This window comes from Microtus oregoni, unplaced genomic scaffold, assembly GCF_018167655.1.
Source record: "Microtus oregoni isolate MIOR12 unplaced genomic scaffold, Mior012 000042F_ref0000377, whole genome shotgun sequence".
Classification (NCBI taxonomy): Eukaryota; Metazoa; Chordata; class Mammalia; order Rodentia; family Cricetidae; genus Microtus; species Microtus oregoni.
This window is the reverse complement of record NW_024543209.1, coordinates 4545555-4563012: the sequence shown is the minus strand read 5'-3', so window position 1 is coordinate 4563012 and position 17458 is coordinate 4545555. Positions and strand designations below refer to the sequence as shown.

At 46.4% G+C, this 17458-nt stretch overlaps 1 protein-coding gene across 5 annotated transcripts in view; it reads left to right on the top strand.

The window, feature by feature from the left end:
- The window catches only part of Cd83 (CD83 molecule), a 173087-nt gene that overhangs the window by 151749 nt on the left and 3880 nt on the right, over positions 1-17458 (top strand). For 3 of the 5 annotated variants that reach the window (XM_041632796.1, XM_041632794.1, XM_041632795.1), the window contains exons 3-5: positions 677-798; positions 15054-15249; positions 17088-17194. In XM_041632796.1, the coding sequence (XP_041488730.1) occupies positions 677-798; positions 15054-15249; positions 17088-17194 (425 nt within the window). Of the gene's footprint in view, positions 1-271; positions 587-676; positions 799-15053; positions 15250-17087; positions 17195-17458 lie in introns of those variants that run through there. The other 2 variants (XM_041632797.1, XM_041632793.1) reach the window with 2 other exon arrangements.

The window sequence follows — 17458 nt, the reverse complement described above, 5'->3', positions numbered from 1 at the left end:
TTCTAAAATACTTATGAGCATGCATGTAATTAATGCTTTAGTATAAAAAGATGTCTTTTGTTCAAACAATGTAAACAAGGCCAGATGATAACCCAGAGAGAAGGCAGGGAGCCAAGAACTGCAGGCGTATGCCACTTTGCTGGAAGTCTAGTGTATCTGCCCCTATCACAAAATCTGGAGAGGAACAACGTCGCCACAGCCCTGGGCTTCGGAGGAAGCTGCCCACCCTCCCTCCCTCAACCTGCAAGTACGGCTCGATGGCCTGGTTCCCAGGTTGGGCTTGAGGGTCATCGAGCCGGTGTCACGCGTGCCATCGCGGCTTCTAAAGCCACAGGGAGCGGGGCCGTTCCGCGGAGCTGCTTGTCACCGCTGGCCAGCCGCAGCAGCGACGCGGATTTGGGGACGCGTGCGCGGGGCGGGGACCAGGCCACCCGCCTCCTCCGGCTGGGGAGTCCCCGGGGCCGGATCACGGGGAAGTCCCGAGCAGGGGTACAAGAACGCGGCGCGCGCCCAGGAGAGTAGCCTGGACGGTGTCGCAGCGCTCCAGCCATGTCGCGAGGCCTCCAGTTCCTGCTCCTCGGCTACGGTACGGCCCCCAGCCTGTCGCCCTACGCTGCCTGCGACCTGCCTCGGTGGCCTGGCTTACGCCTCTCTGTCTCTACCCTTTCTCTTGCAGCCTGCAGCCTGGCGCCAGCGATGGCGATGCGGGAGGTGACGGTGGCTTGCTCCGAGACGGCTGACCTGCCGTGCCCAGCGCCTTGGGACCCGCAGCTCTCTTACGAGGTATCCTGGGCCAAGGTAAGCGAGACCCGGGTCTGAGTGGGTTTTTTGCTGGGACAGAGGAAGCAGACAGACAGACTAGGGACTGGGTCTCCCGGGGCCCCGGTTGGATACTCTAGCTATTCTGATACTCGACCTTCTCCCACTGGGCTTCATCTGCATCCTCATCCAGAACTCTCACGTTTTAGTTCCTGGCAAATCATGATCAAAGGCGTCTTGATGTGAGTGATCCCACCAGAGGTTTGCAAAGGAATGGATCCGTGCCGCAGGGCACCTGTGGGCACAGCCAGGAGGCTACAGAGAAAGCAACGTGGGCCTAGATTTTGGACATGAGACAGGAAGCATGTCCCCATACTCCTGATATCTGGTGCCTTGTGACCATGACACCTTCAAAATACAGAAGGGAGAGGAACATTTGAGAGGAAGGTCTCAAAAAGGGTCTCAAATGACTTAGATTGGCCACAGGAGTTAGTTAGGAGTGTCCATTTCATTTCAGCCAAGGCAGCCCCTGAGGGGTCCCGCCATGAGTGAGGACTCTGCCCCTGTGGTGGGAAATTTCACAAGGCACAACACTTGAAAGGTTTCCTTTCAGCGACATCTTAAGACTTCACAGTTTTAATTCCTGTTGTATGCTAAAGCCAAGCAGCTATAATTTAATAGAGCCGGCCTTTGCACCCCTTCTTTAAGTGAGCTTCTGAGGCAGGCCAGCTCCATTTTAAGGCAAATGAATTCAATCCCCAGGGGTGGCTTTCTGATTTGCTGGTTTACCTCTGAGGAAGTCTCTGTCTGATCTCAGTTTCCACAAAAACGCAGGGCTTCCTTCTTACCGCTGTGAAAGATGCTGCGGGAGCGGGTAGTTTGTATTGGTGTTTAAACATGCAAGGCGACGCATGTGTGTGTGTGTGTGTGTGTGTGTGTGTGTGTGTGTGTGTGTGTAAGCGCGCTAGCGCGTGCATATGTAGGTGCGCGCGCACGCGGTATTTGACCACTTAAGCCGATTTGTCTGGGCTGGAGGCTAGTATCTTAGTGGTACAGTATTTACTTAACAGGCAAAAGCATGCTGAAACCCCGAGCATCAAACCAAAACCCAAAGTAGTTAACCAAATGGGTTGTCAGTCCCCGAAAGACAGCGATGGCACCAGTTCTTTCTGAGTTCTGCCCAGCATCCAGGGTCTACCTTCTTACTGAATCTAAGCTGACAGCATGAGGGAGGTGGCCCCATGGAGACCACAGGACACTGCTGGGTAGAATATTATAGGACAGGGTGTAGAGGGAATGGGGGGGGGCGCTATTTCTTCTCATTTCTCCTTTTTACACTGTGAGCTCAGAGGACAGGAGTCCAAATCTTTTGAGTAGTCAAAACAATAACGCTTTAAACATATTACAAAAACAGTATTTGAGGACTCACCATATGCCAGACTATGGGGACAAATATTTACATATATTATCTTCCTCTGTCTTCTGGAACAGTGTGGCCTTAGGAGTCCAGAACTATGCCTGCTCCTACTTCCTGATGAAGAGACAGAGCCCTGGGGGGGGGGGGGGGGAGCAAAATACACGGGCTTTGACCCAAGCTGCCAGATTCCAGATCTTGGGCTGTTAGACTATCTTGATATCTCGATGTTCTACTTTAATTACTTTGGGTAAAGAAAAACAAAGTGTCCCTGAGCCAGCCAGACAGTAGGCTTAGCCATCATCATCTCAAGGAGGGCGCAAACATGAAACCATGTTCTTTCCCAGACTGTAATTAAAAAAAGAAAGCATCATTAATATCCCCAGGGGAGTAATTAAAAAGTACTCACGAAACAAGCAGATGAAATTTCAGACTGTGAAGTTCAAACAGTTGTCAAGTTAAATCTTCTCGCACGGGGTCGTTTGGAATGGTTCAGTAAATCCTAGCAATTAGCCTTTGACCTTTCCTTGGATGTCGGCAGATGATGTAACACTGTAATGTATGTGCTTGTTTATTGGACATGGTTCTTGCAAGGTCTGGCCTGAAGGTCCCTTAAAACTTCTTTCTAAAAAAAAAAAACCAAGGCGGAGGGCAGGGGGTGGTGGTAGAGTGCTTGCTTTGAATTAAGCTGTGATGCTAAAGAAAAAGGCGATGTCTGTTCTCATCCCCTCTCCATGGGCTTGTGGCTAGAGGAGCATTACAATGCTAGCCCACTAACCAAGCACCTTGAAATCGATATGAATTCTTTCTTCTTGGACTTTTGGATGAGTCCCATCATATTTGGTATTTTTCCAGGTCCCAAATGAATAGATTGGCGTTGTTGTTTGTTTGGGAAAAAAAAAATGGACAGAGAATTCTAGAAATAAGGCTGTGGCAAGATACCGAAAGGCCTTGTTTTATGGATGAAGCATCTGGGGGTTTTCTTTATGGTTTCCTTGGAAAATGTTCTAGGGGAACTGTGAGGTATGGGATTTAAACTCAGAACCGAAGACGAGTCCAGTTCTTCTCACCTCCCTTCCCCGTCTCTGTTCTGATATGTAAAACCTGTTTCCTGTGTGTGGGAATAGTGCAAGGAGAGCCCCTTGAAGTGAAGTTTCACCTTGTGCCACCCTGAATCACACTCTTGCAGGTCTCCTGCCAGTCACAACAGTGGTCACAATGACACATGGCTTAAAATTCTGTTTGCCATTTCGTCCTTGGGTCCCATAGAACATTCTGCCATTAGCCAGTTGGCACTGATGGCCTGTGCTTAAGAAAGGACTTCTGCAAGTCAACTCATACCTTTTACCAAAAACTCAAGGCAGATGGAATTCCGTTAGTGTCTGTATAAACATTGATGGATCGGGCCATGTCTGACTCCATTCTTTGTGTCTAAGATGTAGTGATGGGGAGGCCAGAGGAATTCAGTAGAGACAAGCACAGAAGATCAAAGGCCAAATACAGATGGCACCAACCCAGTGTCCTCTAGGACAGCGTTTCCTTCTGTGGCCCGGTGCCCTCATAACTGGAACCCCTGAAGACGCCTTCTCTTCCTACCTTTTAAAGTAGAGTGGATGATGGAGGAGAAATAGGAGAATCAATAAGTTGTATCCATTGAGATTGTAACTCAGTTTAGTCTTTAAAGTTCTAATAGGTTGCAGCTTGGGTACGAGGAGGTAGTTTGAGAACACGGGCAAATATGCTTTGATCCGTCATTCTTTGGCTGTTGACCATGATATTTGTTTACATTGGGTTTCAGAGGACAGAGTTGAGTATAAGGCTCTGCACGAGGGGCTGTGACTGTGTTTCACGGAACATCATCGTGTCTGTGCTTGCTTCCAAAAAGCTACAGTAGGTTTGAAGAGAGAGCCCAGCTCCAGATAGACAGCTCTGGGCATGGTTGGTGTCCTTCTCTGCTAACAAGGAGGAGTCATTTACTCTGCCGATCCAGCTCCATCCTGGATCATGCTAGGAGCCCTGACAACCTCCGGTGAGGCAAAGTGAAAGGGGATATCCGTGTGGCCTCTGGGTGATACTGCGGGGGTGGGGACAGCCATGCGTCACAAGACATATTCTTTTTAGATGATTGTCAAAGAAAGGGAGAAAGGGGAAGTAAGACCGTGATTTCAGAGAATTGGCCACACTTGACTTTAGGGCTTAGAAAAGCCTTGGCAAGGGTAGAGTATGGACAGTTTGGTCCAGTGCTGTGTTCCATTTCTGTACTGGAAAGCAGGCCCTCTGACAGCTCGAGGCTAGGCACCACACCAGTGTGTTGGCCTTGACTCAGTAGGGTGCAGTCTGCCCTGGATTCTGGTCACTCTTAGTGAATATTTCCTGTCTCTACCAGTGTGTGATGCTGAGCTCTGAGGGCAAGGCCTCTGAAAAGAGCCGAGGGGTTGAAGTCATCCCCGGGGCACTACCTGTGAGCTAATAGGTATCACTTGTTGCGTTTCCTTGATTCTCAGAGGCAATCTAAGAACATGTTTATTTGGGAGAAAAAGAAACATTTCCATATTAAATTTAGAAGGACTGAAAATTTGAAATGTGAGAACTGTATGTATATTAGAATCAGAGAAAAATACTGCAGTCCCCATAGGCATGTGCCCTCCTTGCCTTGGAGAAATCACTTTTAGCTCTAGCTACAAAAGACATGAAGTTGGTTTTTGGATGTCTTTCATATTTACACAGCTAATGTAGCTGCCTCCTGGGCCTGGTGATAGCTATCCTAAAATCACCATGGAGAAGATGGCTTCTTTGGAGCCCCAGCAACCATGTGAAAAAAGAAGCTTCAATGGCTAGGATCTTTGACACCAGTGCAGATGGCCAGAGATGGGGGGATCTCTAAAGTTCATTAGCCAGTCAACCTAGTCAAATCTGGGAGTTCTTTGAAAGAACCTGTCTTGATAGACAAGATAGAGGGTGATGGAGGAAGACATCTGGTGTCTACACACATAACAGACATGTGTACACACCCACACTCAGAGACAAAGCAAACATTCTAGAGTAGCATCTTAAGCAAGGGCAGAGAAGTGAACCATGAAGCATCTTGGTGTAAGTGAGGTCACTGGTGATCCAGAAAGGAAAATGGTGCAGCAGGTAAAGCTGGAGGTGATAGGATGGAGGCAAAGTGGGAAGGACTCAAATGTCAATAGTGAGTCCAAGGCATACCATCTCAGCAGTAGTGAACCATTGAAAGAGTTTCAGCACAGAGAATGATGTCATACAAATCTAAGGAAGAGCACATTTCTCATGGTGACGGGGAGAATGGAGCTCGTCTGAGAAGACAAATGTTTGGGAGCCTGTATTCTTTTCCTCCACTGAAATTCCCATCAGCTTAGCTCAGCGGAGGCCAGAGCACATCTTTTTCCCTTGGATTTGCTTCATCACCATTTCTGTCTGCGTGGTCAAGGAAAGATGAGTCTACCTCAGAAAGAATGGAGGAAGCCTCCGCCAGACGAGAATGGTGGCTCATTGAGGTTTGGGACATGGCTGAACATGACCGAACATGGCATTGTTCATGTTCTTTGGGGGATAGGAAGAGGGCGGCTGAGAGCTGAAGAGAAACACCAACAAAGAAAAACATGTGCTTTCCACAAATACAAAGGGGAACCTGGATCACATGAGGCCCGGGTTTCCTGGGGTTATTCTTAGTTGTGTCACGGTGTGGAGAAAGGAGAAGTTTCCAGGAGGCCTCGGTGACGTAGGCATTTATGTAAGGCAGGCTTAAAAATCAAATTCATTACCTAGAAAATGGTCCTCTGACTAAAACTGCTTCCATAATCTTTCTAGCGACTTCAGCAATGATTCTAAATGTATGTGCATGTGTGTGTGTGTGTGTGTGTGTGTGTGTGTGTGTGCGTGTGCACAAGACTGTGTGTATGTATGGGAATGGTAACCTTGCGCATCTTCTTCGATTATTCTCCACCACATGTTTTTAGACAGGCTCTCTTACTGATCCTGGAGCCAGCAAGCTCAGACATCCTCCTGTACCACCTCCCCCAGGGCTGGGACCACAGACCTCTACTCCCTTACCCAGTTCTTTCTTTTTTTTTTAAAACATGGGTGCCGGGGAAGCAACTTGATTCTCATGCTTGGACTGACTGAACTCTCCCTCGCTTTCCTAAGTTTTGTACCAACACTCCTGAGTCCAAATCAGAGCAGGGCTGAAAATCTTGCCCTGGTAATACTCCTGAGTGTATATGGAATCTTTTGGAATCTTGATTTGTGTGTGCCTTATTGGTGGTGGTTTTGTGTTTTCATGGAGGTGCACTGGATCAAGTTCCTGGGTGCGCTAGGTGGAACTAGTACTGACTGGAAGACCAGGCTATGGTAACATCACGTGACAGTTTCTTGGAGCACTAGGGAGTCACTTGGGTGCACTAATCTGAGTTCTCTAAAGAGGATAGATCCCAGAAGAGCTGGTGGCTGGAGAGGATCGTAGGTCCAGGTGAAGAAGGACTTCTGGAAAAGGAAGATGTTAGTTGCTGCATCTGCAGTCACCGTGGACCAGACTTTCTGGGTCAGTTCTGGGGTGTCATTCTTTGATGAAAGATGGCACATAAGTAGGACTGATTCAGAAGCTGGGGCCACATGGGCAGAGTTCCCTAAACGCCACCCTTATGTAGTGGTCTATGTGTGTCCCCATTAGTTAAGACTTCCTGTTACAAGGAATTGCAATTCTATCTTAAAGAAATGGAACTATGTTGGTTTTTCCATGATGTATTATTTATTTTATTTTATTTTTTAACATTCCCATTATATATACGTCAAAATAGTTCCTTTTCTGTAAGAAAAGCTGGGCTTAGAGGTATGTGAACATCCCTCAGGCTTGCTGATATTTCATCTCTCCTCTTTCCCAACCTTTGTATTGATGTTATTGCTAGCTTCCTCCTGGCAGGGAAATAGTAGCTGACACACACGCTTGCATATTCCCCACCCCCCAAACAATATCTTTCTGGTTGGGTTTTTCTTTTAATAGGACAAGTTTCCGACTATTCTTAAGTGGCTATGATTGCATTGTGTGCCCGTCCCAACTAGTCCCTGAGGCCGTGGGATGTCAGGCCAGAGTTAAATAGACCTCCGCTAGACTCAAGGGGTTCTTGTGGTTCTGTGAAGGACATGAACTCAGAGTCCAATAGGTAACCCATGATGGCAATCTCAGGATGGTTGCTGAGAATAATGAAAGGTTCAGCATTGCTATCTATGATCCCAGCCTCAAAAGGCTTTTCTGCTTTATTAAAAAGATGCTTCAGAGAATCAGAATGCTGTGGTGTTTTAGAGACATAATGGTCAGCCAGCATGGGCTGGAGGGATGCTTTAGACGGTGAAGTCCTTGCTGTGGAAGGGAGTGCATCTGATCTCCAGGACCAGCGAGAAAAAGTAGGGTGTGGTGGTGTAGATCCCTGGAGCTCACTGGCTAGCTAGCCTAGCCAATCAAAAGAGCTCCTGGCCAGTAAGAGATTCTATCTGGAAAGACAAACAGAAACAAGATTAGTTGGTGCCTAAAGGGGCAACTGAGGCTGTCTTCTGGTCCTCACATGCACACGCGCCCACATGAACACACACACACATGCATACACACAAACACACACCCACACACTACACACATGCACAGACACACCACACATACATAACCCATACACCCTACACCTCCCTCCCACACACATCATACACACGCACACAATACACACACACTCACACACCACACACATGCACACACACACCACACACACATACCCCGTACACCCCACACCACACACACACATCATACACACACAATACACACACACTCACACACCACACACATGCACACACACACCACACACACATACCCCGTACACCCCACACCACACACACATCATACACACACACACAATACACACATGCACACACACCACACACATACATACCCCATACACCTCATACCTCCCACACATATGTCATACACACCACACACACACATTATACACACACACACACAACACACACACACACACCATACACACGCTCACACACGCGCCACCTGAACATTAGATTTCTCCCTAGAGCAATGGACTGAGATTTCTAGGACAGTTTTACCGAAAAATCAGCCAAGAAGGATGAGCTGGAAGGAAGGAGCGTCTGTAGATGGAGGGGAAAACAACCAGTTATGGCGACAACTTCTCCCCCACTCTCCCAACTCCACAGTGCCCAGGAGTGTTTCTTGTTTGAGAAAATATCTTGTAACAGATTCCTTCTAGACAAGGGAAGGAAATGCAGGGATGAAGCGACTGACTGAAAATGACCCGATTAGCTAACGGAGAAGCTCGAACTTGACTTCAGTCCATCTGATTTGGAAGCCGATGTGCTCGTCACGTTTTCATTATTTCTCAAATTCATTCATTTATTCAGAATGCATCCTTCCTGTGTGCAATGAACTATTCAGCATGCTGAATTAAGCCTTGGCTATGTATTTTCAAAAATTAACATCTTTAGGGCTTTGCTTATGATTACCACCAGACTTAGGGTAGGCATGCAACACCATAAATATCTTCACGCCACTTTTCTAAGATGTGGTCACTCAGTCCTGGGCCCAGTGGGTACAAACGAGCTGCTCCGCCAGTTGGACGAGAACAGAAGAATTGGTGGTAGGGCTGGGAATGGTTCCCACTCTACCTCACTCCAAAGCCAACGCTCTTAATTAAGCCACCTCTGCCGTACTCATTACTCTTGTTAACAGCCATAAATCTAACTCTGTCTGTTAGACCCAGTACATTTCAAAGTAGAAAATCATTTTCCTAATAAAACTACACTCAGAAAAAAAAGACCCGACATTAATGCTCATACATTTTATCCACATTATGACATCAAACTCAGAGCCAAACTATTTTGCACATTATAAAGAGCTGTTTTTTAATGATGAATGGGGATTATATTAGCACTTTAATTGAGTTAAAACCAAAGTACAAGAATGTTAGTGCACAGGAAATGCAGTTAACACAAAGCTGCTCCAGCGTGCTTGGGATACATCAGATTAATGCGTTGACACCTTTGAACATTTGGCGTCTCCCTCTTTCACTGCGGTTTATCAAATTGGTAAATGAAATATTCAACTTCTGTGCTATTTTTTCTTCCAAAAGAAACCTTTCTTTTCCTACCATGCTTTACCAAAATTTTATCAAATCTGATATCTGATGATCTCAGGCCTCTAGTTTGTGTGTGTATGGTGTGTGTGTATGTGTTGTGTGCATGTGTATTGTGTGTGTATGGTGTGTGTGTACGTGTTGTGTGCCTGTGCCTGTGCTTGCAGAGGCTAGAACCTGAAGTGAGGATGCCTTGATTACTCCCCACCTTTATTTTCTTGTGACAAGATTTCTTGGTTGAATCTCACTCTTTGAGTTAGACCGACTGACCACTGAGTCACTTGGGCTCGCTCACCCATCTCTGCACTCTTAGTATTGGGGTTCCAGACACGCCTGGACTTTTAGGTGGGTAGGGGACTCGAACTCATAGCTTCACACTTGCACAGCAAGGACTTTGCCCTCTGTGCCCTTTCCCAAGTTTCCAAACCCTCCGTATGCTTTTTATTTTGAGACAAGGTTTCTCTGAGTTGGCTAAGATGGCCTTGAACTTTCAATCCTCCTGTCTCAGCCTTCTGAGTAGCTGGGGTCACAGGCTTCCCTGCCAAATCTGATTAATTGTCGTGTATTTGAATAAAACTACATAAATTTGTTTTTTTTTTTTAAAAAAAACATTTGCCGCAATAATTCTTAGTTGAAATACGGGTTCCATCCCAGTATTATTGATTTAGTTTGTGCTTATTCAAATTTATCTATCATTTATTTTTTAAAAAGCTTTTTAATTCACATGCTCTTTAAAATCAATACTTTGTGTTTGCTTGATGTTATGTTTGGCGAATTAAAGGGAAAACTCGGTTTAATTTAGGTCTTGTGGTTTCTTTAAGGTCAAATGTCTGTCTCAGAGAAAGAATATGATATTTAGGCCTTTATGCAAATTGGAGGCTGTAAGACAAACCAAAGTCCTTGGGTTTTCTCAAAACAGGATGTCGCATATTGTTTTTTCATAATTCAATAAAAAAGCTCAGTTGTCAGCATAAAAGTTAATCCGCAGAGTGTGGATATTTAAAAGAGCGTTGGAATGAGCGTTTTGAGGAATTAATTTGCCCAAATTATGTTGTGCTTTCACGTGCTGTACAGCAATATCAGCATCGCAGAGCGCGCATTAAACAGTTCCCGTCAATTATGCTGGGCTCTGAATGAAGCGGAGGGTTCCTTTTGTTAGAAATTACTATTTCCTAAACTGCTTTTGCAGAGAAGCAATGAAACACTTTTAGACTTGGAATGTTTAAAAAGCTGCTCTTGCCAGTGACTGATTTTGAGCCAGTTCCAATGCTCATAAGTACAGGGACTCAGAGAATAAGGCAAAGAGGGGACCGGTCCATTCGTGAGTCTGCGTTCCTGCTGCCTCACCGCCCAGGGCTGTTTTGGTCACTGCTGGTTCATTTGACATGGCAAGATGACATGAGCCTGGCCACGGGTCTTTTGAGAATCATTTGGAGTTTTACATAAGGGGTTTCCAGGGCAACCACAGTGCTACACTCTGGTTTTGAGCACCTAACAAAAACAAAACTGGTTGCTCCTTTTACAGTAGTGGAGAGATCTTGTATTTCTCAGGTAGAGTCACAGGAAAAAAAAAGGTCTTTCTCCCCCCCCCCCCCCCATCCTTTGGATAGTTATATCTTAAAACGACAAAACAAAGGGCAACAGACATTGCAATACCTCAAACATGAATGAGGAGGGGGCTAGGAAATACTCCCAGGTGCGCTGTATGACACTGGCTGTTGTGTCCTCTTACCCATGACTTTGCCTTTTTCCATCTCAAGGACCTGTGGCCAACTGTAGTCTAAACATTTTAAATGAAACATTGCAGAAATAAACAATTTGCAGGGTTTACGCTGTTTGCTGTTCCAAGTAGTGTGATAAAAGCCTCACACCTTGTCCTGTCTGGGATGCGAATCTCCCTTCCGTTCAGCTTAGCTACACAGTATAGCTGCCTTCCGCCACGAGCAGTCTTCATGGCTGTCAGATACGCTTAGTATCAGATATACTTGCTTACATTCATGTCTCCCATATTTTGCTTAATAATGGGTTCAATGCACAAGAGTAGTGATGCTAGCGATTTGGATATGCCCAAGAAAAACCACAAAGTGCTTCCTTTAAGGGAACAGAGGAGTTACCGAGAAAAGAGAATGCAAGCTCCCTGCTGAGGTCGATGGGAAGATTGAATCCTTTATCCTGATATTTTGCAGAAGGGAAGAGAAATGCTTCCTTGTTCTGTTGTCCTGCCTTGCACTGTGAAGTCATGATCATAGTGTGTCGTCAAAGCTTGAGTGAGATAGAAAAGGTATTAATTTTGTGGGCAGAAAATGTGCATAGAAAGCCTCCACCTGGTTTAAAAACCACCCTGTCCGAGTGAGTATGTATAGGAAAGAAACCACTGTGCTTTTCCAAAGATAGCCTCAGTTCTACCTGTGATTTCAGAAGCCCACTAAAGGTCTTGGATAGATTCCCATGGATAAGATGTGACACCGCTGTGGTTACTTATCAAGCAGAATGCTGTTGGTCATTGAGCAGGAGTTCTTGGTTATGCTAGCTCTCGGGTACTGGTTCTCTGTGGCACCGGGGAGAAAGGGTCTTTGGAGGAGACCTGTGAGAGCAGAGGAAGTATTTGACTGTCACTCCACTGATAGGTGGGATGACTCAGCAAGGCAGAATCTGGCAGGCGATTGGGCCCATAACCTTGTTCCGCATCTCCCATCGTTTCTTCCTTCTGTCCTCATCGCCTCACCTGGCTTTGGCGTTGCTGCTAGCAACTGGAATCGAATCGCTAGAATTGTTCTGGAAGCCCATAGAAATCTGACCACAAAGTGTACTCCTTGCCGTTGGAGCTGCCTTGTTACAAAATGAATTCCTTTGCAGATGAATAGAAGGCTATTGCCAAGCAGCTCTGGTCTCTGCCATCAGCCAGCTTCTCAAGTCCCAGCAGCTAGCTTTATCGAAACAGGCATGGTCGGTTATATGGCAGCTCCAGGAGTACTGTTGGTTTTGATCTTGACTTTCTTATGGACTTTTCTGAACTGAGAGAGGGCCCTCTTGATGGAAAAGTGCTTCCCGGGAGGAAAGCGGGGGTGGGTCGCCGCTAAGTGCCTGTTGCAGCATATTTGCCATTGAGGGTTGATTTAGCAAAAAAGAGATGGCTGGAGCATTGGTCAGGACTGCACAGAGACTGAAGTGGGTTAATCGGCTCAGACTGGTCTCATGTGGTAGCTGACCTAGGTTGGTGCTGCTGGACAGTCATGGCTGGGGAAAGTCATAAGCCACGAGGCACTGCCTCTACTTGTCCTAGAGTCATTTGGATGCTCTTTATTCCTCTGATGGCTCTTCAGCCACCTCCTTTGGTTGCTTTGTGTTTACGCATGCTCCCATGTATGTGTGCATGCATATGCATGAGTGTGGAGACTGGAAGTCATTGTTGGCTGTCACTCAATCACTTCCTGCCTTATTTTTTTTGAGACAGGTTCTTCCATTGAACCCAGGGCTCCTCAGTTTGACTAGACTGACTGGCTCTCAAGCCCCATGGATCCCCCTGTTACTGGCCCAGCATGGGGATTACATGTTACATGGCCCAACATGTGCCTACCGCACCAAGTTGTTTTATATCAGGGGTGGGGATTGAACTCAGGAACTTATGCTTGTACAGCAAGCACTTTGCTGCTAAACCAAGGCCTCGGTGCCAGTCTTGAACCTCCAAAGGCCCCAGATTTTAGCTTTCCCCTGGAGAGTCTTGATTATTTAGTAAGAAACTTCTTAAAATGGGAAGGACTGCCAAGAAATGGGATTTATGTTCAAAGACAGACTGAGAAGAGCCATTCTTTCCAGCGGAGTTCTGGGAGTGCGCATAAATCTACCAGCAGATGTCTCTGTCGCCCACTCACAGGAATGTCAGCACTCTCAAAGCTGGGACCGAACTGGGTGACCTTGCTGTGCTTTGCTTGGCTTCCACTGACCCTGAGTGTGTGCGTGTGTGTTCATACAGACACACTTAAGTGAGTGTGTACACCTTTATTGTAGAGTGAGTCCCCAACCCCTTGGCTATCTATTTCCTTGCCAGAGTCCTCTTTGAATGCCGAGGAACTGCAGCACACTCCCCGTTCACTATTTCAGCTGCTGGCATAGAGAAGTCTGGTAATTTGTCCACTCCTCTGAGGTGACTCTTGGGCGCTGTTATGACAGTAGAGATAGGTAGGGGTTGTCATTTGTTCCAAGCCTTCCTACTGGTCTCCAGCCAAGCAGAAAAGGGCAGTTCCAGGTTGTTTGGGGATGCTGACTCCCTGCCAGCACTGAAAGCAATATTCTGCTTTACTGTTACTGAAAAGCTGTTTTAGAAGCTTTTAATTAAGGTGTGGCCAACCTATTGCCCGGAGGACACATGTGGCTCAGAATAGCTATAAATGTGGCCCAACACAAAATTGTAAATTTATTTAAAATATTATGAGGCATTTTTTTTAAATTAACTGCACATTTCTCTGAGCGTGGACTTTGTAAACAGTGTGCTGTGGTGTCAAAAGGTTAGATGGACCTAAAGCCGTTTAGGTGAAGGAACCAACTGGTGAGAGCCCATTAGAAACGCATTCAGGCCTTGCAAGCATGAAGGCCTGAGTTCGAGCCGCAAGAACCCACAGTACAGCCAGATAGAGAGGTGCACTCTTGTAGTCTCAGGGCTATCGTCAGATCTGGGGATCACAAACCAGTCAGGCTAGCTTACACACAAAGCTTCAGGCCCGTGAGAGACCCTGTCTCAAAGAACAAAGTGGATCTCACCTGAGGAATGCCCCTGAGATTGTCCCCAAGTTTCTACACATGAATGCGTATGTGTGTGTGCACTTGCACACACACAGACACCTGCACACATGAACATGCACATGCATGCATGCCCAAACACGTACACACTATAAAAGATGTATGGGAACGAGAGTAGATATTGAATGTGGTGTATGTCACATCTTTAAGAAGAAGAAGATACTGAAAACAACCCACAACTGCATCTCCAAGATAGCCCAAGAGAAATTAAAAATATATAATTTAGCAATAAATTAAAAAAAATTACTTGGCTGGCTTAGCATCTAGACCATCAGGATGTCCTGTCACTGTCCTTCCCTCCATAGTTTTATATGACTCCTAAAACCTCCTCACGCCGTTCTCCTTAGCATCTTCCTGCCTTAGAAGAGAGACAAACATGGTCAGTTATACGTTGTTTGTGACCTTGAACACTGAAGGTGCTGGCTAACAGAGGTCTTTGCTCATCTGTACCTGGGGTTTGGTTGAGTAGCCTGGCAGTGTTTTTGTTTTGTTTGTTTTTTAAAGAGATTTAGGAAGTTGTCCAAGAAACAGACTGGCATCCAAAATTAAGAACCTGTGAGTGGATGATTTGGCATCTGAAACAGACAAACAAAACAAAGCAAAAAAAAAAAAAGAAAGAAAGAAAGAAAAAGAAAAGAAAATTTAAAAGGAAACAACAAGAATAAAATCCAACCCAGGGTGATGCATACTGCGCCATGGTCCCCAGGTGACTTGCCCACCCCTGCAAGGTAGAGGTTGGATCACTGATGCCCCAATCACAGATCACATTCTGATCTTGTTTCAAAGTGACCCGAGCCTGAGAGAGGTTTTTGCAGATTCTCCTCTCCCCTTGATGCAAGCACTCTTGGGGATTCGTGAAAACAAGTTGTGAGACCTTCCTGTGAGTCTGTCAGTAAGTGTGACTCCCTGTTGCTTCTTCACAGCTCTCAGAGGGTGGCAACGAGAGGCTGGAGCTCCCCCAGAGCAGGCAAAACGACTCCTTCGAGGATCCCAGGACAAGGTCTTACTCCCTGACGATCCAGAACACTACTGTCTGCAGCTCTGGTATCTACAGGTGTGCCCTGCAGGAGCTGGGAGGGCAGCGCAACTTCAGTGGCACTGTGGCTTTGAAAGTGACAGGTGAGCTCACTTGGCTTTTCTTCCCACAGACTGGGGGTGTGCTTTCTGTGTGCCCCAAAGTCTCTCCTCTTCCAGAATCTGACCCTGCAGCTTAGGAAAACATGTTGGTTGGAAACCAATTCCTCTGAAGGACAGCATGATTTTTTTTTTTTCTCTATGTGGCTTAATCTATGCATTGACTTTTGCCCGACATTTGCAGGCACTAAGGCCAGAAATGACAAACATATTGTCACTCAGGCCCTGGTTTTGCACTACAGTTAGACTTTCCTCATGTCCCACATCTTAGAACTAAGTTAATAATCTTCACATCCCAAGCCCATGAGCACTCTTTAAAGAGCCAGCCAGCATTTGTACTCTGCTCACTGCCGCCCCCGCCAGACACAAAGACCTCACACCCTTTTTAACACCCAGCACTCTGCTGTGGTTTGCTTGTCTTTGTCCACTTGCCATGAAATGAATGGAGTAGCTAAATATACATCTTCCCCAGGGACAAGCTAGTCTCTGTTCTGTGTTTCTCGGTACGCAGTAGGCCCTCAACAAATATTCAAATGGATAAGAAATGAGAATAGCCCGGTGAGGGAGAGTTCTGGGGGACAGAGAGGAAGTGAAGAGCATAGCAGATTGCCTTCCATCTTCTCTTCAAACGCAGTGTTGCCTCCAAGTTAAGGGCCAGATGGAATGAATTGCTCTGATCTAGCTCAGATGTTAACGCTGACACTCACTAGTGCGTGGCTGTTTTTGCTACTGTTTTAATCTAAGCCTTATCTCTCAAATGGGGCCTGTAACATCTGTATGTTGAGTTTGTTGTTGAGTTTAATGAGATATTACACTAGGTAATTTACTATTTAATTTAATATTATGTAATTTAATATTACGGTGCCTGAGGTAGATAGAATACTCAGTCGTTGTTAGGGTTCCCTAAGATAACGTCTCTCAACCTTTTCCATTGAGTTATAGACCCTCATGAGAATCTTTTCCTAGACCATGCATTACATTTTGGAATCTAATCTCAGCTCCATAAGACTCAAGGGAACAATTTCTTGGAATCGTCTGCCCGCTGCCTGTCCCTGCCCAGGCGGTGAGCCAAGCCCATTGGCAACCTCACTGCAGCGCAAGCCAAGCATCAGCTACTGTCTGAATGAGACACGGCCCTTCTCTACTACTGTTCCTGATTGGGGCCTCCCTTCTGCCCTCCTCTAGTGTCATAGCCATGGCCTCAAACATCCTGAGAGAGTTCGTCCTTCCACCACATGCTGCTGGCCTGCTCTAAGAACCTCAGTTGAGGGACTGGGGAGCAGTAGAATGCTCAGTGTGCATGCAGGAAACCCTAGGTTCAGTTTGAAGTGCCAATAAAACCCAGGGATGGGAGCACATGCCTATAATCTGGGCACTAAGAAGGTAGAGGCAGAAAGATCAAGGAGCTCTGAGTCACCTCTGTTGCATGGTGAGTTCAAGGCCAACTTGGGCTACATGATACCCTGTCTCAAGAAGACAGATAAAACAAAGCTCTGGATTTCTTGTACAAGAACAGGCAGATTCCCAGTTTCATTTTCTAGTTTGAGTGCCCTCAAATTGTGGTCATTCACCCAAGAGTTCACCTAGTCACAGGAAGTTAAGGTAGTTCATGACCCTGGAAGCTCAGCAAACATCCTACTCATCCCGTGGGCGTACAGCCAGAGCCATGTGAGAGCAATCACTCAAGACTTCAGTCAATGCCACCACAGCCGGTCTTCCCTGAACTGAGGGCAGGGATGGACACATTAGGACTAGAGGAAGCAGGAGTGGAGCAGGGTAGATGAGTTCTCCAGTGTCTTTATAGGTTCCTTTTCTTTCTTAAGGATGCCCCAAGGAAGCTGCAGAATCTCTTTTCCGGAAGTACAGGGCTGAAGCTGTGCTGCTCTTCTCTCTGGTCATTTTCTACCTGACGCTCATCATTTTCACTTGTGTAAGTACCTGTTCAAAACACCTGTGGCTGTGACGCGGTCCCTGGGGTCTGACTGATTCCTGTAGGTCTTGTAGGCCGTGTGAATCGTTGAACGCTCACTCACTAAAGGCTGGACATTTGAGGCCTCCACGCTGGGAAGTGCTCTGGGATCCCTCCAGCTTGCTTTTGGTTTAGTGAGACACGTGGAACGTTGTGTCAAGCCTGTGTAACCTAGGTGGGGTTGTGGAGGAAAGTCTGAAGCATCCCATGGAGGCCTGAAGGATT